The 26,508-nt window shown below is 49.0% G+C and overlaps 1 protein-coding gene across 7 annotated transcripts in view; it reads right to left on the bottom strand.

The window, feature by feature from the left end:
• The window catches only part of PACS2 (phosphofurin acidic cluster sorting protein 2), a 77,532-nt gene that overhangs the window by 27,589 nt on the left and 23,435 nt on the right, over positions 1–26,508 (bottom strand). Inside the window, exons 2-16 of one of the 7 annotated variants that reach the window (XM_059854803.1) lie at positions 23,166–23,253; positions 20,100–20,189; positions 16,172–16,297; positions 13,975–14,137; positions 12,834–12,907; positions 12,037–12,093; positions 9,769–9,828; positions 8,379–8,536; positions 6,571–6,661; positions 5,785–5,862; positions 4,929–5,050; positions 4,317–4,452; positions 3,582–3,686; positions 2,049–2,155; positions 1,183–1,337 (exon numbers count right to left, since the gene is read on the bottom strand). In XM_059854803.1, the coding sequence (XP_059710786.1) occupies positions 1,183–1,337; positions 2,049–2,155; positions 3,582–3,686; positions 4,317–4,452; positions 4,929–5,050; positions 5,785–5,862; positions 6,571–6,661; positions 8,379–8,536; positions 9,769–9,828; positions 12,037–12,093; positions 12,834–12,907; positions 13,975–14,137; positions 16,172–16,297; positions 20,100–20,189; positions 23,166–23,253 (1,610 nt within the window). Of the gene's footprint in view, positions 1–1,182; positions 1,338–2,048; positions 2,156–3,581; positions 3,687–4,316; positions 4,453–4,928; positions 5,051–5,784; positions 5,863–6,570; positions 6,662–8,378; positions 8,537–9,768; positions 9,829–12,012; positions 12,094–12,833; positions 12,908–13,974; positions 14,138–16,171; positions 16,298–20,099; positions 20,190–23,165; positions 23,254–26,508 lie in introns of all 7 variants that reach the window. The other 6 variants (XM_059854804.1, XM_059854798.1, XM_059854801.1 and 3 more) reach the window with 6 other exon arrangements.

The raw sequence follows: 26,508 nt of genomic DNA, 5'->3' as shown, positions 1-26,508 counted from the left end.
CAAACACTAGCTAAATCTTGTGTTTCACTTTCAAAGACAGAGTATTTTCAGATCATAAAAAAATGCAGAACAGAAAACTCTTTTTCTGAAGCCAGGAGACAGTCAGCAAGTGAGCAGCAAAGTCTCAGACACAGATTCTCATTCAAAGCACATTTAACCTTGCAGAAATTAATATTTTTTTGTTTTTCCTCCCTAAAGGGCTCTCTTTTCTCACCCTGCCAACCACTTTGGAAACTAAATGCCTTTTTTTTGCAGAAGGATCTAGTTCTTTCTTTTCCTCTACCTTTTTTATTTAACTTTTGCAAATGCCACCACTGAATGGTCAGCCTAACTCCACCTAACTGGTGCTCATGGTGCTGGGCAGCAGCTTCTGATTCCTACAGGAACTGCCATCAACACTGGTAAAAATTGCTTTCCAAGTGTTCTGTGGCTTGCATCACTTAAGTTCTCTGTCCACACAAGTCAAGCCCTGGACTCACCCCACCAGCAGAGCCCAGGTGTCCCTGCCCACAGCACCAGCGACTCCCCTGCTTCCCAGACCTTGCCACCACCACATTCCTCATGGTTCTGACTGCACAGGACCCTGGTGCTGCTATCAGTGCACTCTACCTCCCTCACCACAAGCCATCCAAGCTGGGGAATGTTCCAGCCAGGCAGGCTTGCTGAGCTGCTGAAAGGGCAGAGATAAAGTGTTGGAAAACTGAGGGAAAAACCGGAGCAGACCAGCACGAAAAGTAAAGGTCAAGAGATGCATGTAATTTGAATAATTCAAATTCTCAGCAGTTTCAGAGCCTTTTAAAAATGTTCAACCCCTCCTCTTAACATTTTCTGAGTCAAGCTCAGGGAGGCCAGAACAGTTATTGCTTTGGGAAACGTGGTGCCCACTGAATTTAACATTTCAGCCAGGGAAAAGGGTTTCCAGAAAAATATTCTGTGCATAAGATAGTCTCCATGTATGGGGAGGAAGTACTTAACCCCTTGCTTCAAACAAAAGCAGACTTTGGATCAGGAACTTAGAGATGGAATTCACTCCCACAAGAGCAGCAACACCAGCACTACACAGTCATGTAACAATTTGCCTCATTTAACCTATAGCCAAAGCTCCAGAAAGGCTTCTCCTGAGGGAACACAGCAGATTTCACCCATTCCCCTCCCTGTGAAGAAACATCATTCCTTATTTACCTAGAGGGATGATCAGAAATTTCATGTAGCCGAGCCAGTCGGGGGTTTTGTGAGACAGCTGCTCTACAAAGAGCCTCAACACAGCACTGAGGTAATTCTGGGCTCCTGCCACTGCAATTTTAATTGGGTTTGGAGGCTGTGAATTGCAGTTACAGCTAGACAGAAAAAGAGGAAACATATTTGTAATTGTGCCTTCAACCAGGCACAATTACAAAACAAGCAGCAAAAAAAAAAAAAAAAACCAAACCAAAAACAACTGGTTAATAACAAATATAGCAGAAGAGAGTTTGTCCAATACACAAGGCAATATTGCAACGATTCTCAGCAGCTTAAAACATTATTAATAACACACAACATTCTTCAGTAATTCCTTAATTGGTCTCCCTGCTCCTTCTTTTGCACATTTTGATATTCTAAAGGGCTGGGCTCAACTATCTAGGTTAGGATGTACCTACTAACTGCTGGATCAGAGAACACACTCAGGTACCCCCAGCCCCCAGCAGGTAAGTAGGGAGTGCCTTCAGAACTGAAGAATTAAGCTGGGAATTGTTTGGAAGGGAGAGCAAGAACTATTTAAAACCCCCTTGTTTGTTTTGCATGCTTTAGTGGTGCATGCACTGCACCCCCAAGGCAGCCTCCAAGGCACAGTCTCTGGTAATCACTGCTGCTGGTGACTTGCATGCCCCACACGGGGCAGAACAGCAGGAGTGGTGAGTGCTGAAGAGCCACACAATTCAATTCTGACTTCAGGAGAGCACACTGGAAAGGTTTCATGCAGTAGTTGAGAAATGAACTCCCTGAGTCCTGGGGCACAGGAGCTGAGAGGCTTTTAGGGCTGAGACAGCACAAACAAGGTGAGAACTTACTATCTCTGTATCCTGGAGACAATTGTGCTGAAAGCTGCCTGAATATCAGCAGAGGAACATGTGCAGACCACTGGCAAGGTGTGCTTTTGCAAGACATCTGAAAGGTACTGAGGAGAGAACAGAACACTTTTTAGTCCTTTTTTTCAGTACAGTTTGTCACAAGAAGAAAATGTGCCTCCCTCATCCTCCTGGGTATTTTCACACCCACTCCTGGGCACTCTCCCTGTGTCTGAAGGTGATGTGGCTATTTCACAAATGCCTCTTCCCTGCATAGCAGCCAAAGGAAAGTTCTCCTTCTAGAAAAATGGAAACATCTTGACAGACACAACACAACGTCCCAAACATGCAGCACAGTTTTTAGAGCTGCAGAGGGCAGGGCCAGCAGACCATTCACTGAGCAGACAGCTCTAGGAAAGAGCAGACACTGTTTACCTGCCTGCTTCTGGCAGTGCAGCTGCATCTCTCTGATTTCCATTTTAAAGAAATGCAGTGTTCTGCCCACCCTGAAACACTGAAGAAAGGGAAGGGTGCTACCACACCCATGTTCCGTGTGAGCGACTGTTTCCCCTCCATGCAGCTGATGGGGGCACCACACGCCTCATGTAAACATGGACATTAATTATGGCACTCAGTAATTATCTCACACCTTCAATTTCTGCATGACTAATCCATACACCCCAGTCCATATCCCTCAGGCCCTCTGATACTGCAGGCACAAGCTGCCAGAACCCCTGGAAGATGATCTACAACACCTTCTCTCCATCTCTAGAAGGCATTTCTCTGTCTTCCAAGAATAGTGAAAGTGGAACCAGTAGCTCAGATGGTGTTTTGCTCTCTCACACATCGAGACCCTAGTTCTTCCAGAAACAGAAAGCCAAACCAGACAATGTAACTCCACAAGCCTGGCACAAGTTCCCCAGGCAACGGCCACTCAGCACATGTTCATTGGTCCTCTTCCATACATATTGTATTGCTTTCTCAGAATAAGGTTCCAAAAGGAGCAAGATTTGTTCCAAATTCGTAACAAACGTTGTCAGCAAAAGAAAGTATTGCTCAGGGTTCTCCTTCCTGAACAACTATCACTCAGCAAGGATGGGGGGATTCCTGCAGTCAGCAGTCACAGGCACGTGTACATGGCTACAGAGCTGATCCAAAATATTTTCTCCTGTTCACCACCTGTGCTCAGAAATCTCAGCCTAAAGCACCACACGGTCAGACCTCCCTGCTTCCTTTGTTCCAGTCTACCATACTTTAGGGGGCTTTTGAGTGCAAGGGTTTAGCCACATTCCCAGTGTGCTGCTAACCAGAAGGAACGGCACTGCTTGGAGAAGAAAACACCTCTGTGGAAAGGCTCAGGTGGCAAAGCTTTATAAGATCCCAGCATCTCCTGGCCAGATGAAATCCAGCCTGTGGGCACTGAACACTCTGCAGGCAGCAGACCCTGCTTGGTTAGTGCAGAGCTCAAGGCCTGTCCGCTCCTGAGGAAGAACAGTGCAGGAGAACTGTGCTCCAGGTAATGTCTCCTGCCCTTACCTGGCCTTGCCAGTCAGATGTATTGACAAGGATGATGTTTTCTGGCAGCTGGTCGTCAGAAACCAGGATGTGATTCAGCTGATCATACACTGTTTTCCTGGGGATCTGGAAATAAAGACACAGAGAAGGAATAGTAAGAGGTGTCAGCTTTAGCCATCAAGCCACCAGCTCCAGCTCTTGCAATTGATGTGCATGCTTGCCAGTCACCCTACTAGCAAAAGCACACTGGACACTCTGCAGCTTCTTCAGTATTAGCCACCATGGATTTGTTGGCCACTACTCTCTGCCATGCACTTTTACTTACATCACTTTATACCAACTAACAGCAGCCCAGGAACTTAAGATTCATAAAAGCCAGGAACAATCTCCTTCAAGGAGGGAAATCAGTGAATCCCACAGCTAACAAAAGCACAACACATATGCTGTGCACAAGACAGTCCCTAGCAATCTGCCTCATTTCAAAGGAGTAATTCCTCAACACATCCCTATTCATTTCTCATTCTAACAATCTGTTCCAGTGTTTTGAGTTTATGGCTGGCTGACAAAGCTACAAGCTGGCAAACCCCAGCAGACTGGATGGAAGATAAAATTTTAGCCAAGACATAAGTACCCTCCTTTCTGAAGCTGTGGGGCCCATCTCCTTCCCAGCAGGGACAGAGCTTGAACCAGAAGGAAAAGGAGACAGTGGAGAAGAGGAACACCGAGCGGCTGGAGGGGCAGCAGTGTCACGCCCACCTGTAGGTGGTGCCGGGTGTCCGGGGAGCGCTCGTTGTCCAGGCTGTTGGCTCTCTCGTTCTGCGGCCTCACCGGCTGCCTCTCCTTCAGGGAGGTGCTGCGGCCCCGGCGCCCCGTCTGCTTCCCTTCAGACCTGCTGGGAGACTTACACTGCCAGGGCAGGCGCACTGCTGAGAGAGACACAGCCCCCTGAGCCCCACCACCCGTCTGGCAGCCTCAGAGATGCCAGCAGAAGCACTGGGGAATTCTGCACGGAGATCTGAGCTAGCTTGAGCCTGGCTGATTCTGCTTCTGACAGCACAGCTCACAGCTCAGCACATTCCCAGGAGTTCCAGGATGACTTCCACAGCCCGTGCTGACACCCACACCCCCTCTCTGCTATTGCTACACTAGCATCCTAAGATCCAGCCAGGCAAACTGCAGTCACACACCCAAAGCAGCACTGAGTACCTCTGGGCAATCGTTTATCAAGTGCTCCAGACCCATCGCTCAAGTGCCCAAACACAGGGAGTGAGTCCTTGCAGTTCACTGCCTTAAGGCCACCCTGACCAAGTCCTAACACCAGGTGACTTCCCGAGCAGGCTGCAGCAGGCACAGCCCTGTCCCCTGTACCTGGTGGATGGGATGATGAGGGACTCTGTCTTTGTGATCTTCCCGCTGGGTGGGAGCTTCTCCACAAACACATCTGGAGTGGGGAGTTCAGCCTCCTGGACCTCAGCTTGCTGGTTAGACTCCTGCAAAAACACAGGGAACAGAGTTACCAGGAACAAACCCTCCCCTCTGTCTCACCTTGGGAGCTTAGCTCTGGCTGGGACACATTGAGCCTGCCTCTTCCAGACATCCTTCTCACTGCCAAAAGGGGGAAACCAGCAGTGGCTATCTGGGGCTACCTGTTCCCAGCTCTGCCTCACAGGGAGCTGGAGGTAGGAAAGGTGTTCAGATATGCTGTTTGGAACAGGCACTCTCACAGCTCAAAGCCAGGGACATGCCTCCTCATGCAATGCAGATGAATTCACCTTAGCCAAATGAACTAGCAAAGACAGAAAGACATGAGAGAAATGTTACACACCCCACGTTCCCAGCAGAGCAACTTGAGCTTTGGGATTTCTACCCCAGGACCAGCTTGATTTCTGCCAACTCAGCTTAAAGTAATACTTCTGTCTGATAAAATGGAACAGCTTTGAGCATCCTGTACGTGCTCAGTAGCAAACTTCGGGCCAGCCTTCCTCAGGCTGTTTGAGCAAAAGGTCAAATAAAGCATTTCACCTGCAGAAGGCTGAAAGACAAGAAGCTCCAAACTAAGGCCAAGAGGAGAACTCAGTGCTATCTTCACTGCAGCTGACTTTACCCATGGAAGTTGAGTTGCATGTGCAGCTATACAGACAGCCAAATGCACCCCACAGAATGCAGCCCACAGCTGACACCCAAACTGACAGCAGGAAGGTCAACACGTGCATTTTCAACTTACATAAGGGACAGTGTCAGAAACACTGTCGCCTGCATGTTTGGTTCCAAGACTCTTTGTCTTTTCAGGCACTTCTACCTGCTTGAGAGAAGAAAAATCCTCAGGAGGTTTAGCACCAGCACAGTTTCCAGCCATGTTCTCTGGGTCAGGCAGCTCAGAAGAGAGGCTTCTCCATCTAAACATCACATAGCTCTGCAGCATGGCCAGCAGTGCTCCCTGCTCACACCAGGACTGCACACATCAGTGTGGGATGTGGCAAAGCTGATGCACAACACACAGGAGAGGCAAGGAAATGGCTCTGGGATGGGACTGACACTTGATGCCCATTCAGGAGGGAATGGAAAAGTAGCTGAGCAGCCCCTGACCATTCACTGTCAGCCACCAGGAAAAATATCCCAACAACAGCAAAAAAAACTTCCTCCACAGAGTGCTAGGAAGTTTCTAAAACTCCCAGGCAAACATCTCCCACTCTGGCAGTCATTTCAGGCACATGGGAATCTGAAGCTATTTACACCATCAGCAAGTATTCAATACATAACCTGAAGATGCACCTTTGAGTTAATACCATATTTGCATTTAAAAACAAACAAAGAAACAAGAAACAAAAAACCAACCCCAAACTGGCCAAAAAAATCTCCAGTCCCTAAAAAGTCCAAATGGGTTTTCTTAGCAGAAAATTTGTATCTCTTCATCCAAATCTTTGGGGGCTGGGGGTGTCAGAGAGGGTGCTTTAATTTACACATGCAATTAGAGAGAGTGCAGAGAGGTAACACTTGAAATGTGACTTACAGGACTCGGTGGCTCTCTCTGGCTCCTGATGCTGTGGATGCTACCAATTTCTGTCTGAGAGCTGGAGTGTGACAGTCCTTCAAAGTAAGGTCTGAATAAGAAAAGGAAAATCCACTTCTTATTACCAAAAACACTGACAGGGCAAGTCCACCACACTCACAGCAAAGCAGCAGCAAAAGTTCCCAGAAGATCTTACTGCTCCCCACTGGCTCCAGTAAAACAGGCTACTTTTGAAAGGAGAGGAGGGTGCCCAGGACAGTAAGAGAAGCCAGAAAGTCCAGGCATTCCTGAATCTAGCTTTTGATTGACATACAGCAAGTTGAATTACTGCTTCCCCCACACCCCAACACTCTGCTCCTGGGTAAGTGATTCTTGGGCTAATATACATTTTGTTTCCAGCTTGTATCTGGATTTGGCTGCCAGCCCTAGGCTCCAATTACACATTTGCTCAGTAAGATAAGGTACCACACACAATCAGATTGTGCTTCCATTCAAAATGCAGCTCATCACATCAGGCTACAAGACTCAGTTACAAGGTAAGGAAGTGATTTTTTGTTGTTGTGGGAAAAACCTGCCTCAAAGGCATCAACATTTATCACATCCTCTTCAAGATATGAACACCAGAACTGGACCTAGGAAACTACAGAGTGTCTCCCCAGGACCACACACATTAAGTTCTTATTCCAGCATTACTCCAGCAATCACATAGCCCAGCACAGTTTGCTCCTCAGCTCCAAGGAACAGGATATGAACTCTCAGCGTGCAGAGTGGAACATTTTGGCTCGTTTCAAAGCAGTGCTTATCACAACACAACAATTTTCAAGTCCCTTCATGGTAGGGCCAACCAGCTGGCTGGTATCTTGGGTTAAGCACCAAACACCTTCACATGCCAGCACCCCCACCATTTCCACTGCTGCCCCAGTCTGTCCTTGGCATCTCCTGGCTCACTGACAGGGAACAGCTCTCTCCAGACCCAGAATCTATTCTTAGCCCAACGAGGTTATTCAACATTAATGAGGCTATAATGACACCTGGTAATTAGCAGATTCAGCAGATGCTGTACTGACCAGCTGCAGTGGTCCTAAGTCTCTGTTTCAGAGCCAGCACACACTGAGGGTCTGAGCATGCAACCACACACCAGCCAGAAGCAGGAGTGCAGCTCAGTCTCACATTTTCAGTCTTTATTGAGCAGAGTGTGACACAGCTCTGTTAGCTCAGGGCTCTGCATCTGCTCGAGACCCCGAGCCAGCAACCCCCAGGTCAGCTCCACAGTGCTGGGACTGACCCACAGGAGCTCTTGAAGAACAGGCAGGAGCACATCCCTGTGTGCTGCAGTCAGTGCCTTTGGGCCCCGAGGAATCCCCTTGTTTCCTGCAGCTCTGCTTCCTTAATCCCTGCAAAGACTCTCTTTCCACACAGGGTGTTATTATAGGAAAGGTCTTTCCAGAAAGACAGTGTGCCTTGTTTATCTCTGCCTCTACTCCTGCCTTAGCACACATTTCCTTCCTGTTTCTACCTTCCCTGTGCTCAGGTGGCAGGGCAGCAGAACATCTGCAAAGGCAACAAGGAAGAACTGGGACTGAAGGGAAGTCAGACCCCACACACCCTACCTCTAGATCACAAGCTGTCACTCCCATTCTAACACCACCATGTCAGGAGAGGAAAAAGAAAAAACACAGAAGAGTGGGAATAAAACCAACATCTGACACTGCACATGGCTGACAAAGCTACAAGCTGGCAAACCCCAGCAGACTGGATGGGGTTTGCCAGCCATCCCTCTGGCCCAGCAAAAGCTGCCTCACACTTACTTTAACTTTGGCTTTGGAGTGCTCAGGACACTGTCATCATCCTCCATCTCGGGCCCGCTGTCACTGGGATTCTCTATATCCAGCGTGTCATACAGAAGGTCCAAATCCTCCTCCACCTCTGGAACGTGCTCTGCTGGGTCCTGCTCTGAATCCAGAACCTACACAGGACAAAACCAGGCATCACCAGCTCTGCTAGGAGCCAGACTGATCCCACGTCTCCCCTGCTCCCCCCAGCACTGCAGTACACCAGTCCTGGCAGTAAGATTCTATTCCTGGTGCTAGGCTACTATATCCAAGGAACATTAAGTACATGAGAAATGCTTGTCTTGGATCAAGCTTGTCAAGGCCTGGTTAAGCAGGAGTTACATATTGGACCAGGCACCCATGAGCATGCCGTTGGTTATGGCCACTATTCAACCCTATCCTATAAACAAAGCTGTAAAGCTCCAAAGGAATCTCAGTCTTCCTAGAACCAGTACAAAACTCCAGTATTCCCAACAGTGTAGCACGCATTGGTTTTTACTGAAAAAGCTGCCCTGACACCTGCCGATCTGATACCCAGAAATGTCCACAGGAGGCGCCTGAAACCTGGAGGAGGATCCGCTGCCACCGCCGAGGCAGGGAGAACAAACACCTCCCACTGAACCTGCTTCTCACACACCCCGGAGCAAGCAGGGGCTGTGCCTGTCCAGAGCTTGCTTTTGGAGTGGCAGCTCCCGAAAAAAGCACCAGCTCGGCTGCCAGAGCTCCCAGCTGTGGGTGCTGACTCTGCCGAGCTGACCTGGGAAGAAGAGCAAAGCTAGCAGGACTGCTTGGAAGAGTAAGGCAGCACGAGGAGTTACTCACTCTTTCCCACAGGCCACAGAATCAGCACACAGCCACGCAGCCAAAGGAGATGTTAACTGGTTCTGTATTAGATCCTTCTTGTTACACAGGTTTCTGGGGGTTTGGACCTGTTTCATCCTTTTCTGCTCTGACCAAGCAGCTGACTCTTGTGGACTGAGCTCCCTATCCAAGTTTTTCATGTCCTGCCTGGCTGTTCTAGTAAGATGATCAAACAGGATGGCAATACACACCATTTGGACTGCTTGCCTTTGAACGGGTCAAAGATAATTTCAAAGCAATCTGCAAAACTAATGGGTACAAACAGGGCTGCCAAAATCTGCTTTTGATAAAACTGCATCTACAAAATGCTTGTTGACATTCAGAAGTTGGCCCTCGAGCCTGCCTGCAAGGCCAGGGTGTAAGGAAAGGTCACATCCACTGTGGACTTGAAAACAAAATGGAGGGAACAGAAGGAAACGGGGGAGTGTTCCTCAAGACTAAAGCAAGATGCACCAAGCAGAGGGCAGCACACGAGGCAGGAAGGTCTACAGAAGGAATTACTCACCTCATCAGACACTTTAAACCTCTTCAGCAATGCCACAACCTTCTGTTTGAAGTTTTGTTGCTGCAAGTTAAAGACATTTTACATAAGTAAAGCATTAAGTGAGCTGATTTCTCCCAGCCTGCAAGAAGCCAGACACATCTGACACTGGTGCTACCCTGCTATTTAAAATCAAACAGCACCTGGCACCACAGGCCACCTCCCTGCTGTCCTTACACTGAAATCAGCTTTTCCACACCTGTGATAACTTCATGACCACCAATGGTAGGTCCCACTCCAAGGAGCACTGTAAATCTGAAAGATGGCACTCCACTCTTGGTTGGACACACAATGGATAACAATTTTTATCTGCCAGATCACCTCCCTGAGCCTTTTTGATATATTCCTGGAAAACACCTGAAAGTCAACTTTTCTGATTCTTAACAAGGCTGAGCCAACATAGAGAACTACCCAGTGACCCCAAGAACAAATGTGATTTTTACCACCAAAGTACAGGGATTTTTTTGCAGGAGTTTGCATGGCAGGTTCACTTATTTCACTAGCAGCACTGGTGAAAAGCTGTGGCACTTATCCTCAGCAGTTGCCCCATCACACAAATGTTTCTCAAGTCACACTCCCAGATCCTGGGCACAGCAGGAACTAAGGCCAGAACAACACAAGGCAAACTGCTGCCCCCACTTTGTGCTTGCTCACCCCCAGGTGCTCCCCCTTTTGCAGGATCAAAGAGCTGAGGTTTGCCCAGCCCTTCTCTGCCTGTCACTGACAAACCTGATGTGCACATCCTTGAGAAGGGCCCAGGTCTCAGTACTGGTACAGAGCAGCTGAGGTGGCATCCTTGTGTCAGGAGGAAAGGGAGGTGAAATGGCTGGCACCAGGCCACTCTGAGATGAAGAAAGCTGCTCATTTGCTGACTCTCATGAGGTCTTTCCAGTCTAACTGTCTACTCCCAACTCTGGCCTCAGACACTTCACACAGACTGCATCCTTTATCTCTGAGCTCCTATCCTGCAGCTGCAGCCACCTTCCAGACAGCTGAAGCTCAGGTGACATAAATCCAGCACACTGTCCCACGACAGCCCTGTTTCCATCCCCAGTGCATCCCTGAGGCTGAGTGACAGTTCTCCTCTGGCTCAGGGTGTCAAGCAAGACACCCTGACACAAGAGTGACAGTTCTCCTCTGGCTCAGGGTGTCAAGCAAGACACCCTGACACAAGAGTGACAGTTCTCCTCTGGCTCAGGGTGTCAAGCAGACCCATCCATGACAACACCTGGGACCAGTTCAGCAGCCCACGGAGAGGGGGGACACTCAGCATGCAGCAGCTGGGGTGACATGGCAGGAGCTGTTTGCTGGCCTGAATGGCTTCATAGAGAGCAGATCTGGTTTGGAGCTGGCCTGATGGTAACTTAACTGGCATCACCAAACCCAGCTGTGCACCATCTGGACCCTCAGCATGGGTTCAGAGGTCAGGGCTGCAAGGGCATTCCTCTTATGGGTTCCTTGCTTAATACCAAGCAGTGGATTTTGTCCTGACTGGTCACTGTTCAAAACAATACAGACACCGAGGGTACAAACTAGCACACTCCTGGTCTCACTGGAAGGATCTTCATAGTGACAGATTCAGGTCAAAACAGGGTTTTACCAGACCTCATCAAAACATGGATTTCAGAAAAAGCCTTAGATCATGGGGTGGTGAAGCACAAGTCCCTGCTCCACACGAGTGCAGCGTTGCAGGCACACCCATGCTTGTGAGGGAGGTTGGACAGCCACATGCATCTTTCTAAAGCTTCTATGTATACCATATCCAGCTACTTCTTTTGCCTCAGCACCACATGCACCACCTGAAGTTTATCCATCAAGCTCCAACCCCTGACTAAGCCACTTCATTCTGAGAACCTCTCACTGGCCTCTCTCATGCAGAGCACAAATAGGAGAGCTTTCCTTCACTTAGAGCTGCTTTCAGGACTTACATGAGCATGGATCCTGCACTGGCTTCTTCATGAGGATGGAATTTCATACATTTGCATGACTTTTGGAGCTCCTTAACCTTGCAGCCAAGGGACACTCAAGACATGCACACACCTTGGATGGTCCCACTGCCTGAACTGGCTGCTCTCTCTAGCTCTTCACATGCTGTGACCATGCCCCCAAGCTCCATGCTGGGCCAGCGTGCCTGCTCTCCCACAAGCCACATGCACTGCACATCCTGGCCAAAGCCCATCAGTGTTAGTAAAACTGATTTCCACCGACCCTGGTTATGGACGTCGTTCTTACTATCGATCTCCGCTGCTTCTTGGGCTTCCCCATCTCGTACTCATCATCATCCAAATCCTGAACAGAAAGAGGATTCCCGTGTTACCTTGGTCATTCTGAGACACATGAGCATTTAAAAATGTTCCTTCTATGCAGATGAACCTGCTGCTGTGTCTTCCAGGCATCCAGCATTTGCCTTAATTGCAGTTATGATGGTAGAGGAAAAAGGAAGTGAGACAGGTCTGCAGGGACAGGAATAACAGCTTGGAGAAGCAAAACAGCCCTAGCTCTACATTCAAGGAACAAGGAGAGTCACAGCCCCACATCTTGGTGGGTCCCTCTCTCAGTACCCTCTGACAGGTGATGCCAGAGTCTAAAGGCAAGTAAGAACTCAAAAGCATCTCACATCTAGTCAGGGGATTCTCCATAAGGACCTATTGTGCAAAAGGTATTAAAGACTAAAGGCTGCCTCAGACCCCACTGGCTCTTTAATTACAGCTGGGGATCCAGTTGGGCTCTTTGAATCCAATGAGCACTACAGAAGCAATCAAATGACTCCCTGACCATTAAGCAGAGAAGCACAAGGATGCCAATGTTTTTCCAGGGAGCTCAAGTCCAAACACGTGAACAGATAAATCACAGCATAGTAGAAGAAATGGGTTACTGTGCAGGCCCTCTCCACTGCAGCTGAGCACTTGGTGACAGTCTCACACTGGCGTGGTTGAGATACAGAAATAGGCTTTTAGCTTCAAGCAGGAGCTGGGAGTGCAGATGCTCCACTGAGCCCTCTCAGGGAGAAGCCATGCCCTGAACAGTACCTGGCCCTGTACGGCATCATCACTGGCCTCCTGCTCAGAAGAGAAGCTCTCGTACTCTTCCTCGGAATAGTTGTCTGAAAGGGAAGGAAAGAGGGGAAAGATCCTGTGAAACTCCTTCAAGGTGAGGGCACGGTCTCATCTCAGGAGAAGAAAAGGCCAGCTGAAGCCACAAATCAAGAAAGGAGGCACACAAGGAGAAGATAAACTAGCAGGCATCTATCCGTGCTAGACCAGTGAGATGGGAATTGTCTGGAGGAAAGGAATGAGGAGAAACACACCCAGTAAGAAGGAAGGAGCAGGACACAGATGAGGCTCCTCCTCCTTTTAGTAGGAGGAGGAAACTTCCTCCCATTGGAAAGTACCAACCACCTGGTAGACAGCAGCAAGTAAAGAGGTTTCTCCACAGGGGAATTCACTTTTCCCCCTAACATGTGCATAGCTGACTTAAAGGGGCAAGTGAAACACGACAAAACCTTCATGGAAATACCCCTTCAGGTGAGCTGCCCAGCCCCAGGCAGCAACACACAAACACCACACGTGCATTACCTTCAGCAGGTCATTCTTACAGCAGTGGGCAGAGGGCTGTACCACATAAAAACATCACCACAAGTCTGAACCCAGTGACTTCCTTATACAGTGCACAACATCATGGATTCAAACTTGATAAGCCAGGCCATCATCCCCAGCAAAACATGCTGCAGGCTTGCAGGTCTCATCTAAAGTTACTGAAATTTATTGTAGAATACTCAAAGGCAAAAGAAGATGGAAGAGTAGCTTCAATGTGAATCTCCTGAATAGAACACTGATAGCCAGGTGAGAAGCTACAGGCTCTCAAACCATCCACCAGTAATGCTGGGAGAGCACTGGTGAGCACACAGCCAAGCCTTGCTGATGGCTCAGGTGTGGTGCAGCATGCAGGAGAAGCTCTGACAATTCAGTCCCCTCCCCCTGGTACACTCCCTGCTGGCACAGCAGCACTTTTGCAAAGTGGGTTTTCTTTGCACTGATCACTTAGAGACACAGCAACTTGTGCAGACCAGTCCTCATCTGTCCCAGGAAGCATCCAAGCCCAGGTGGGGTAATTTAACTCCAGCTGGTTCAGGAAGACACTGGTCCTCAGAGAATGTGGCTGGACTCTCACCTGTAGACTTGATTTTCTGGCTGGCCTGCATAGTGCTGTCCTCATGGTCGATTGGCTGACTCGACAAGGAGAAGATCCAGATTTCTGCCACCTTCACTGGAGCCTCTTTGATGTTGCTGAAAAGGCTCAGAACCTGGCCACCTTCTGTAGGGTGCTGCATGACCTGGGACAGAAATTAAGCAGAACAAAATCTGCACTGAAGTGTATTTAAACTTGTATCATTTGCATACTACAAGAGTTATTTATGTTAATGGAGTTACCCTACATTTCCAGGACCTTGTAACCACAGGAGCCACTTGCAGGCAATCCACAAGGCTAGTTGAGATTTTATCTGACTGCTAATGAAAGTGATGGAAGGAAACAAAAAACATTCTGGGCTTAACAGCTGATTAGCTCACCCCTGAAGCAGAGTACTTGACTACCTCATTACTATGTACTTGCTTCCCCAGCACAGTACTGATTTGAATTATCAAGTTACCCACCTTCTGAACACCTAAGGAAGGAATTTGATATTGTCTTAAAACCAAACAAGAGAGCCCGTAAAAGCAAAAATTCTTGGTGAGATACAGATGTAAAGTACCTCCTCAAGCAAAATATCCTTGCTGTGGAGAGTTGACACGAGAATCTCAGTGGAACCAGCCCCCACCCCAGGACAATGAAGCAGCAGATCATGAAAAACAAGTCAGTGGTGGTGGCAGAGGGACATCTTGGTGCAGGTTTCTCCTTCCTTTGCCACTCCCAGCTCAGAGGTTTCTCCCCAGAATCTTGTGATCTTCTCTTGCTCCACCAGAGTGAGTGAGCCCATTCCCTCACCTTTACAGCAGCTTTCCTACACACACCAGGCTGCTCTGTCCCTCCTCACAGGGACCTAAACAGACCTGAGCTGATGAGGAACACATGTCCCCCTGCTCTGAAACTGCTCACTCTCAACTCCAATTCCCTGCTTTGTTTCAACAGCTCAAGGGAACTTTTTTTTTTTTTTTTTAAGAAATGAGTCAGTGGAGTTTAGGGGTCATCATCCTATAAACTCCAAAGGGGAGGGGGGGAGGCTTGTAAAATCAGTTTTCCTGAAGACTTCAGTTTCATAAATATTCCAGATGAGCTGGAAAGGAACTATTTCCTAACATGGTGAACCTTTGAACATTTTTGACCTTCTGACCCCAGTCAGCTGACATTACAAACAGACATAAGAAAAACCACATGTAGCAGCAGCAAATGCCCAACACTTAGAAGTTCACCAGTGACTCTAATTAATGGACCCACATGTTTTCTGCCTTACAGCACTATTTACTTTCTGGTTGTCCAACAAATCAAACAGTACAGGAAAAATGTTAGCTGCAACACCATGCACTTGGCCAATTCAAATAAGGAGCTCACCACTCACTGCAGGGCTGAGGGAAGCTGCACTCACACAAGAGAAGCACTCTTTAGAGTGAATTATTTAATGTAATAATAACTCACCACAGCATAACACTGGCTTATTTTGGATAAAAGTCATTTGTTGACAGAATGCAGTCTGATGAAAAATATTGGTGTGAAACTGAACTTGCTACTGCTAAGCCCATTTCTAAACACTCAGACACTGAAACAGCAGAGATTAAACAGGGCATGAAGTAACAAAGCATGGAGCTATGCCATTCAGAAAGCCCTTGTGAATAATTTATCCATACTCGACTCCAGCATTAATTTTATCATTTACTTCTCATGAATAGAGCTCCACCTAAATTACCAACAGCCATGAAATACCAATGGCCAAAGGTTTTTCAAGCAAATGAGAGAAATTACTCAATCCTGAACTCTCATACTGTGGCACTGAGAAGCACAGCAAATCTTGCTTTAACTTTACCACTTCTCAGGGCTGGAAGGCTTGCCCAGGTGACTCTGTCTCATTCTGCACTTTTGATCTGGACCCCCTAACTCTAATAAAGCCACAAAACAATAACAAAGCCCTCAAAAGGTCAGAAGCTATCCTTGTGAAAGCTTTAGCTATTAACATATGTAGGCAGAAAACGCTCAATATTATTGCTCAGTAATAAAATCTGGTTAAAATATTGCCCTGTGAATACTGATTGCAGCTATTAAGACAGCTATTTGAAATCCTGTCAGGTCCTTCTCAGTGAGGCAAGTGACAACAGTGGGTTTGGAGAGAAGGGAAGATGTCCAGGTGTGTAAGCAGACCCTGTGAAGAGCAGCTCACCTCAGCCATGCTGATGCATCCCACAGCCAGGGTCTTGTAGCCTAAAATGGTTCTGTTCTTGTAGCGCTTCCGCCGCTGCAGCATGATCTGGAGCTTGTTGCCTTCTCTCTTCAAGAAGTGAGGGTACTGAGGTGGGAAACACAGTGGAAAAGTTCATTTTGCTTCTTGGCAATGTCTCCCAAGCCTCGTGGATAACCTCCATTCCCAAGGAACAGCCCCAGGACTTTTCTAAGTGCCTGCAGCTCACTCACACTCCGTGCACAATTCTTCACTATCCTGGGGAAGACTCTGCCCAAACAGCTCAGACAGGCACTCCAAAAACACAACCCAGGCCCTCAGAGCAGCTGCAGTTTGGGAAGGGCTGGGCCCAGGGAGGTGAGCAGCCTCCAGGAGACACTTTCCCCAAGAGCTCAGCAGAGGATGCCCAGAAGTGGAGCCCTCACGGGCTGCCCTGCACAAGCAGTGGGCAGGGCAGGGACAGCCACAGACCCCCACTCTCTTGGCAAGACACTGCCCTCCCTCCAGCACAAGGACACCTCTCAACTGGCTGTATTTTAAGTAATTAAGTCAAGAAAAAAAACTCCTGTCCTACTGCCAGGTTTTGTTGCAAAGACATAAATCCTCCCAAGGCACGTTCCATACAAGAAAATACATTTGTTTATACACCTCCTTCAGCAAGTCCCCAGGAAGAGAAAGCTGTGAAGCCAAGCAGAGACTATTAGGGAATGAGTAAGGCTAACCATAACCATAACCATGAAGGAGAAGCTGTCCAAAGGAAGAAAAGTCTTCAGGGAAAGATAAAGCAGCAACCTGACCAGTTCTCATCCCAAGAAGAGAGGAGACTGGGACATGTGCTCCAAATATCCAACATAAATAGTACTAAATAAGCAGTACTAAATAAGCAGGAGAACCTAATTGCTGGGATCTCAAAGAGGACATTCACAAGCAAAGGATGCTTCTCTTGCAGAGAAGAACTACTTTCTTTTTTTGCCTTGGGACATTATGAAAATTAACTTCCTACCCATCAAAACACTTGATAAAATCAAATAGCAAACCCCACCAGAAACCCCCGAGATACTAATTTGCAGTCCAGAGCAAGCCTGACTGCTCGGCAGGGAGCTGGGAGCAGTGGCCACCCAAGCAAGGAGAATACTAATTAGCTGATTGCCCTGCAAGGGCAGGATCTACTGCTCCCTGCCCTGGGCAGAGGCACTGCAAAGAGAGGAACAATCCATGCAGCTACAAGACAATCCCAAAACACCTGTGACTCTACAGATGTGCAACATCCCTAAGGAAGGCTGGAAGAAGTTATTGGAGAGAAGGGGCAGGAGGGGCTCAAAAAGCCAGAGGCACCTTTCACACTCAGATTTATCATTTCCTTGCTTCTGGGACCCTTCTACACGTTGGAAGGGCAACAGGGAAGAGGGACTCCTTTCTCTCAGTTCACAGCACTGGAGCTACACCGAGGCTGCCTAAGTACAAACCTAGAACTGGAGTCCCAAGTCACCCTTGGTGCCAGGCCAGCTCAGTTTGAATGTGTCCAGTTTTCTGGGATTAAACAGCCCAAGTCCACAGATGTGCAAGTTTCTGTTTTTCTCAGCTGTACTGCCTGGCCACCTCTGATGAGCATTCACAGAGGTGGTAAAGGAAGGAACTGAGGGACTCGGGCCACTCAGCTCCTCCATCAAAAGCAAGGCCCTCCAGAAGAAAAGATGAGCTATTTGCATAGCACAGTCCAGCTTTTTTAACACCAGCCATGACTTATCAACTCTCCAGAACTGCTTCAACACAGACTTTTCAGTGTCAGCCCATGACAGAGACTGGAGAGGAAAACAGTTTGGCTCAAAAGGTTTGAAAGCTTTTATAGAGGGAGGACCAAACACCTCAAGGCACCTCTGTGGGGTGAGAAAATGCACACACCAGAACAGTGAGAGTCAGGGCAAGACTTTTTCTGAAGCCCCAAAAATGTAATCTCTCCCATCTGGAAAGATCTATTAGATTAAAGACAGGAATTAAGTGCAGAGCTCTTAATTAATGCCAGAGAGCTGTGATACTGTGTTTGGAATATGTGGGGAATTTCCCCGGGCTCTGTGAAACCCTCAGAAGTGTGGGTCAGGAGAAGCAGACATTCCAGCAGGAAGGGTGATGACAGCTCACCTGCCAGAAGGGCTGCTGCTGGCTTAGCTTTAGCCCTAGCTAGGAGGAGAAGCAGGACTGCACAGGGCACAAACTCCAGTCCCAGCTGTGTAACAGGGCAGCAGGAAACTCCTCCCTTCAGTTTGAGCCAAACACCAGGGGCTGCTCACTGCTGCACCAGCCAGCAGAACAGCCCTAGCTCAGCTCTGGCAAGGGAATGCTCCCTGCAAAGGCCAGGAATGTCACCCAGGAGAAGGAACTGAGCAGACAGGTGGCACAGAGGCACAAGGGGCTGCAAATCCAGGCAGGCAGCACAAAGCCAAGCACTCGGTGTCGAGAGCTGACTGCAATGTGGAGACACTGCTGCAAGACAGCAAACCCCTGCTCTGTAACACCCACATGCTTTTACTTTGTGGCCCATCAGCCCTCTCAAATATATCCCAGGCACTACATTCAGATTGTAGCTGAATTAAGCTATGGCTGCTAGCTAGAAGTAGCTTTTAGCCATTGTCCAATTAAGCAGCAGTAAAAGCTGCCATAAAAATCCAGCTGTGCCCTTTCAAGAGTGCTTCCCAGGCCTTACTGCATCCAAGACCACCAACCCTTCCTGCAGTCAGAGACCAGCAGCACCTCTCTGCTTTAAGCTCACCCACTCTGCTGAAGGCTCAGTGCCACAGCCATCCCTGTCCCCTGCTCTGGCTCAACCCCCAGCCCTATCAGAGGAAACAGAGTTAAAGGCAGTGCTCTGCATCCTGCTGCAGCATTGCTCTGAGCCTCAGGAAAAAACCCAACACACCACAATCCAAATGAATTCCTAAAAGATCTGCAGACTTGCTCCTTGCTGATACAGGACTGGCAGAGGGAGACCTGGCTTGTCTTACAGCTTTGCTCCCAGCCATGGGAAAGCTGCAGCCACAGGATCCAGGTGTGGATATTCCTGGCATGCAGCTTGGTTACTCCTGTTCACAAAACAGGGGATGCAGTGCTGCAGTTAACCCAGCCATCTGCTTGGGCAGCTGCAGGGTTATCATCTGTCTGCAGTGAAAGCTTACCTGCTTCAGCTTGCACAGGTCTGAGTAACAACCAGCCTCACACCATCACCTGATCCTCTCTCCTAACTAAAGTCCTGAAGTCAAGATCTAACCCACAGTCACAAAACAAAGATAAGCCAGGTATGAATTCTCCTGAGGTCTGTCTGGCTCAGCTCTACGTGTGCAGGATCCTCTCTCACTTTCAGCAAGCCAGCCCTTATTTACCTTATTTCCCTGCTCAGGAGGTAGCACCCGGGCAGCAGGCTTTGAAGAAAGGAGAAACCAAAAAATGCAATTGTTCCAATTCACAGCTATTCCTGTGACCCCAGAGCCAGGAGTAACTACAAGCACACTGCTCCTGCTTCCCCAAATGGTGCCTCCCTCAGCAACTGCAAATCAGAGACTCACCTGACTCATTCCTACTACTGCCTTCTGTCAGCCTGACACTCCACACCACCCTCACGGCTGCCATCCTCCACTGCCTGCTCATTAAGAAGGCAACAAAAGGCAAAAAAGAGCCAACTCGCTGTGCTTCAGCTCTTGCCAAAGCTATGCCTTGAAGAGGAGAGCCTGCAAAGCCTTCCTGCTCCAGGATGCTCTGTGGAGGAGCTGGGAGGCAGCGCCCTGAGAGGCCGCTCAGACGAGCTGTGCTGCTGCTGCTGCTCACCAGGACGTGCAGCCCCGAGGCACCAGGCAGCCCTGCTCCCTGCAGAGCAGCTCGGGGGAGCAGCAGCAGCCCCGGAGCAGCCGTCCCAGCCTACCTGCAGCGAGAAGGTCAGAGCCAGCTCCGTCTCCACGTGTCCACTCGGGGGCAACACGATCTCGTGGGAGCGCAGGATGCGCTTGGAGCCCTGCAAGGAAACAAAGTCCAGCAGCGGGTGAATTGCCCCGAAGGCACCTCTCACATCCCATCCCAGCCCTGTTTACTGCACACCAGGAAACGTCGTCAGGGACTACCACAGAGAAGTGAACGGATGGCTCTGACCTTGTACTTCTGTGAAATATTAATGAGATGAAAGGGAGATATTTGACTAATAAAGATTTGGGCATATTTACTGTCCCTAACTGCAACAATGCAGCTTTTGTTCTGCCAAACCCCAGCACTGAAAAGCTGTGAGTCAACCCCCATCCCCGGAGTCGAAGTCTCCTATTTTCACTTGAGCCAATAGGTCCAAGGCTCTTCGTCTCCTGGGTCTGGAGGCTGCAGCATCATGTCTTAATCCTGGCGTTAGCCATGGCAGACTGGGCTTTTCTTTTTGTGCACACACCCCTCCCCGGGGAAAATGGGGACTTCAACCTGTTTAAACAATTGCCAGTAGCTAGGGATATTAAAGAAAAAACTCACTAAGCATCTCAGTGGAGTCTGGAGATTTAATGTATCACAGGGCAACTCCAAATCAACCCTGTGTGTGTGGGCTGCCTTATGCTAACAGAGTTACCAGGCTATTTACTGTGTGAGCATTTCATTTCAGGGAATGTTTGAAGGAAAACTAGCAGGAAAACATGACAGACTGCTGCCCAGCAAACCCTTCTGCATTGTTCAAACACAGTGGCAAGTTTCAGAGGTCTCTGGCTCAGCGTTCTGCTGAGGCTGCAGATCTGGCTTTGTCCAGATGGGCTGGTCTCCCAGAAGCACAGAAATGTAGCTCTCGAAAAACCAGCATCTGGGAAATCAGAGACAGACTGGGGAGGGGGGTAAACACCTCCAAGCTACATCCAGGAGGAAATGCAGTCTGCCCCATCAGCCTCAGAGAGCATCAGGAGATGAGACAGCAGCAGAGCCTCATCTACATCCCCTCGTCCCCAAAGGCACGGCTCAGGCAGCCCCAGCAAAGGCCACAGTCTGCAGTGCTGCCTCAGCCCTGCACAGCTCCAGCTCCTCTCTGGGAACACCGAGGTGCCTGAGCTCCAACAGAGCTGACAGCACACAACAGAGCAGAGCCAGGCACCCCCGGGCTGCCCCCAGGACAAGCAGCACACATGCCAGTGAAGCACAGCCAGCCTGGCCACTGGCAGCAGTGGCAGCTGCTCCATTTGTGCAAAGCTCCTAATGGCAGCAATCTTGCTTTGCTGGTTACGCAACCAAAATCTAATGAAAGACCAAATATAGTTGCTTTTAAAAGACCGCAGCAGATAAACAGAACAACTGCTTGGGAAATACAGCTGGCAGCTCTTTGAACATCTCTGCTCTGGAGGCTGCAAGGAAACATGGGAGATGCAGGTGAGATGCTCTCATTAGGTCTGAATTCAGCCATCCCCTCTGGAAGGGCTCTGGTGTCTGACAACTTGCACGCAATTCCCCACACAAAGGCAGTCATTTGACAGAGACCATGTATCTGATGGTCCAGTACCACCAGCCTCAAACAACAGCCATGTCAGAAACCTGAGTGCTGGCAAATAAAGCATCCCTGGAAAAGCCTGTCAGCATCAGCATCATAACCTGCAAGCTCTGAAGGGACTTTAATAGCAGGGCCTGGTGTGGAGAGGACTGCTCAGGTTCCAGTGCCTGAACCCTGCAGCAATGCAGACCACAACACATACACAAAATGGGATGTGAAACTCCCACGTGTTAAAATTCCCTTTGGATCTGGGGGTCTGGACAAGCTTCCACCTACAGAAAGTGTAGGCAGCAGTAGTCTGGACAGGAAAAGAAGGTCTTGCTCTAATAAAAGCTTCTGAATTCTTCAACCCAAGTCTGGCACTCTCTGGGCATAGATCAGTCTCTGACAAGCCTCAGGTGCTTACAGTGATGCATTCATCATCTAGGAGTACAAACATATGGAAAGCTTTCAGCCTTGATAAGCAGTATCTGACAGCCTGGAAACCCACAGCAGCACTTCTTCTGAGGCTGCCACAAACCCAGGTGTGTGAAGCAATGCCCTGCCTTTCTGCCCTCTGCCGTGGGTGCACAAACCCCCTCCAACTTAAGAGGGGCCCATTTTTATCCTAGCTGGATCACTCAGAGATGAGAGATACCAATTAAATCTTCAGCTATATGTTTTTTCTTCCTGATTTCACCTTCCAAACGAGACTTTGCGTGCTTTGACACAACCAGCTCTCTGCAGGGGTTTGCCTAGCTCTTCATTTGAAAAGCAGCAGCTTTTCAGGCCAGTTAATGTTCTACTTATAGGTCTGCTAGGCTTTTCTCCTGGTTAAGCACTTAGGGGTTTGCAGTGATGGGAGCACGTGGGCCCAGCCGATGCTGTGATGCACTGAGCCCCTTCCTCCCCAGCCCGCCTCCAGGCAGAGTGACCTACATGGAGGCACCTAATTAAACAGCACAAACATCTGCTGTGACCTGGGTTATTCACCTAGGGTGACAACTGTAGTTTAGGAAAAGCAATTAATCGGTACAGGCACCCTACAAACCCACTGACAAGCCTGGCTATAGACTCGACAGCAGAGCTGCCCAGCAGCAGGGGAAGGCCCAGACTCCCCCAAACCAAGACCCAGTTACTGAGATGTTCAGCCCCAGACTGGTAAACAGAGATCCAGGCTTGGATTTAGTGCCAGCTCAGGAAGAAAAGGGGACATGTGATCTGTGAAGAGCATTTTTACATGCAGATAAGCTCATGCTGAGCCATTGGTGAACAATACTTTTCACTTACAACAGTGAAATGAGTTTGGAACATGGGAGAAGGGTCAGAAAAGAGTCTACACAGATCCAGAACATGCTGATGGACTTGGGAAGAAGTCTATGGATGCAACATGGAAGTTGCAGAAGTTGAAGAAGTCTGTGGATCCTTAGGTGGGGGTAAAGCTCAGTTTGGGCACCTGCCAGTATTCTTGGTCAAACAGCACAACCCTTAGAACTGGGCAGTAATTACCTGCATTTTGACAGCAATGACCCCGGAAATAAGCTCCTTATCCAATTCCTTTAAGACTACCAGTTTCTTTAAAGTCAAGCTGCACAACCTGCAAACAGGAACAGAAGATAAACAGTTACAATCATGTCTGAAAAAGGAAAAGCTCTGATCAGCTTTTACGGGCAGCAGTATCCCAGTCTGAGGGAGAAGAGGCTCCAGACACAAGCTCCCCACACTGAGACAAAGACAGCAGAAATATATGAGCTGAGGCTCCCTTGGCTTCCCAAGACTGAACTTCTCCAACCTTTCATAAATACAAGGAGGTGGCCAGGGGGTGCATCTGTCTCTGATACAGACCCACGGCCACACGAGAGCCCCAGACAGCACTGGCCTCCACTGCCCACAGCCTGGGAACCCTTGCTTTGAGTCAGACCAAAAGCTTCAGGGTCAGAGGAATTAAATTCCAGCAATATGAAAGCATAGGGTCAATCTAATTTTAAACTTGTCTACAAGGCTTTCCTAGATTGTTGGCTTTTTCAGTTTCAGACTCCTGGCTCCCAAAGATCTCGCTCCCACCTCATCTTGTCAACCCACACATTCTTCTGCTCACCCCCAAACAAAAGTGCTAGCAAGTGGCTCAGGCAAGGGCAGGGAGAAAAAAAGGAAAGAGAAAGGAGAGGACTCAAGTGGTGCCCTCTGGCCCTGGTGTTCACATGCCACACATATGCAAGTAAATCACATTCTTCACCCAGGCAATGCTACATTGTTCTGGTTAAAGCTGTTTGCACTTCTGCCTCCCAGCACAGGGAGCTTGGGAGCAGATGGAAATCAGCCTCTGCAGCCCAGCTCAGGCTCTGGGTAATGGGAACACTGGTGCTGTCACAGTTTCACAGAAGTTACCACCAGCTGGGGGAATTCAGAAAGCATACCCACAAACAAACTTCAGGCAAAGATAAACCTGAAGCCAAGACAGCTCAGTCTGAGGATGGCAGAGGCCAGAGAAAGTTGCTGGGCGGGCTGTAGTGACTAGACATCATCTGTCACACTGGCCAGGAGCCAGCACTGCCTTTGTGTCAGGCCCTTACTCCATGGCATGGGCATCTCTGGCCTCTGGCATGGAATGTTAGCAGGCATCAGCACTGCTCTTCTCAAACCCACTGCCGAGCTCTTTCTCCCAGATCAAGTGTAACATCAGGGCTGCTCATGGAGGGGTGAAGCCCAGCAGTAGATGGGAATGAAAGAGAAGCTGATGCTGCATTTTGGCACAAGTGCCACTGACTGAAGCCTGCACTTGAGCTACAGTACTTCACACTGGTGCCAGGTGCCTGACAAAGCAGCACTGCAAGGCTGACTTGCACCTCCACCACCTTTTCCACCGATTTGCTGCAATGCCTGAGGGTAGACAGGATCAGCCAGGGTGTAAAACAGCAGGAGAGATGCAGCTAAAGGTTCTTCCCAACAGGAGCAGAGGCAGGTGTTGAATCAAGTACTGCTGGTCTCACCCTGAAGCATGAAGCACCCGTGGCTCTGCCTGGTCTCTCACACAAGGCCAGCAGCAGGAAAGAGCCAGGCTTATGGTCTGCACTCCAGCACATCTCCAAACAAGTCACTGCCAGCCTCTTCTCCACCCCAACCCGTGCCATCTGTTCTCCCTCCTCATCTTATTCCTGCTAAAACCCCAAAAACCAAGAGAAGGAGAGGACTACAAGCTCTCTCCTTTGCAGCGCTTTGCATCGCAGGACAGCACAGCCAGAGATGCTGCAGAAATTACCAGGAGGTACAAAAAACCAGGGCTGCCTGGGCCTCTGTCCCCTCCTGTCCCCCTGTGTGCACTGGGAGTCAGGTGAAGCAGCATCTGTCAGCCTGGAGCACAGGCGAGGGTGCTGGCTCTCCCTGCACATCCCGAAGGCAGCAGCAGGCACAGACAGACACACGTGGGCCAGGATCTGGAGCAGGGAGGCTGTGAAGCCCTTTGTTTTCTTTGTAACACCATAGCTGGAGGACAATTGTGCTCAGCTTGCCAAAACCCACAGAGCTCCGGCCAGTCAGGTGCTGAGAGCAGAGGTAGGACAACACACTGGCATTGTCTCAGCTGACAGGCAAGGAACAAAGGCCTTTTCTCTCCAGCCCCGAGCTCGAGGATGGAAAAGGTACGGGAAGAAACAATGGTGTTCTCAGCACACGGAGCAGAGCACAAGGAGGGTGTTCTGTTCTCCGCCGGGCATTCCTTCAATTCATCATTTATGAGCTTTGATCAAACCCTGTGGAGCACTCGCTGCTTGGGGGAAAAAAATTTAAAAAATTAAAAGCCTCCTTTACAGTGATCAGAAAAACAAAAGCAGTTTAAAAAGATATGGGACACATCTGCTTTCTTCATCCCCTATTGCTGGGCTGCTGGTACTAAAAGGCACTTCACACAAAAAACAATGGAATGTTTATCCTCTCCATCGGCGGGGGGCAGGGTGTGTGGGGGATGGATAAAAATCAGTTTAAATCCCATCAAATCACTCTGACCCTCAACACACTATTTGGGTCTAAGTTGGCAGCTTACAAATCAAAGGAATCTTCAGAAGATGTGGCAGAGAGGGGCCATACCTTACTCAAACCACAATGAGAGGGCACATGCACAGTGTGTCCCTGCCACCAGCATGAGGATCCCGAACTACTCACAGGCACAGCAAGGATCTGGGTGCCAGAACTGCCTCTGATAACACTGTACTTCTCTTCCACCAAGGTTTTACTGTACTCCCAGCAAGTCTCAGGGGTCAAAAGAGAGATCAGCCTCACAAGTCACTTCTATCAACAAGCCTGTTAGGTTAAACACCGGTAAGTCAAACACAACAGACACGGCTGGAGCTGGAAAGACATGGAGAAAGAACAAGGCTACATTTGGAAGTGTCTGATACATATAGATATGATCTCTGTGAACACAGAGAAAATAACCTAGCACACACAAGGGGAACTGAGGAAGCCTCAGGTCTGGAGCTGAAAGAACCTGAAGTATTTTGAAAGCCTGGGATTGCAATTCAGGGGGTGCAGAGAAATCCTGTCTTTGCATGTTTCAGCAGTGACCTACAGCTGCACAAGGAGAGTTCAGCTAGCAAAAGCACCAAGTTAGCTGAAGCAGACTTAAATAAGGACAGTGGAAATCTGAGCACCAATATTTCCACCTTCTATTGGAGCTTCAGAGTTGATCTCCCTGCCAGGAGCTCAGCTGGGTCCCAAACAGCAGCAGGAGCCTCTGGCCACTGATGTGCCCCCATGGCAAGCAGGCACAAGGTACTTGCCTGGTCCTGTTCTCAGGTCAACAAATCATGAGACAGCTTAATGCTACAATAAAACTCTGCAATTTTACACTGCTGCA

The sequence above is a fragment of the Haemorhous mexicanus genome, chromosome 9 (genome assembly GCF_027477595.1).
Source record: "Haemorhous mexicanus isolate bHaeMex1 chromosome 9, bHaeMex1.pri, whole genome shotgun sequence".
In the NCBI taxonomy this organism is placed as follows: domain Eukaryota; kingdom Metazoa; phylum Chordata; class Aves; order Passeriformes; family Fringillidae; genus Haemorhous; species Haemorhous mexicanus.
Note: the sequence above shows the minus strand (reverse complement) of the source record. Positions and strands in the feature narration are given on the sequence as shown.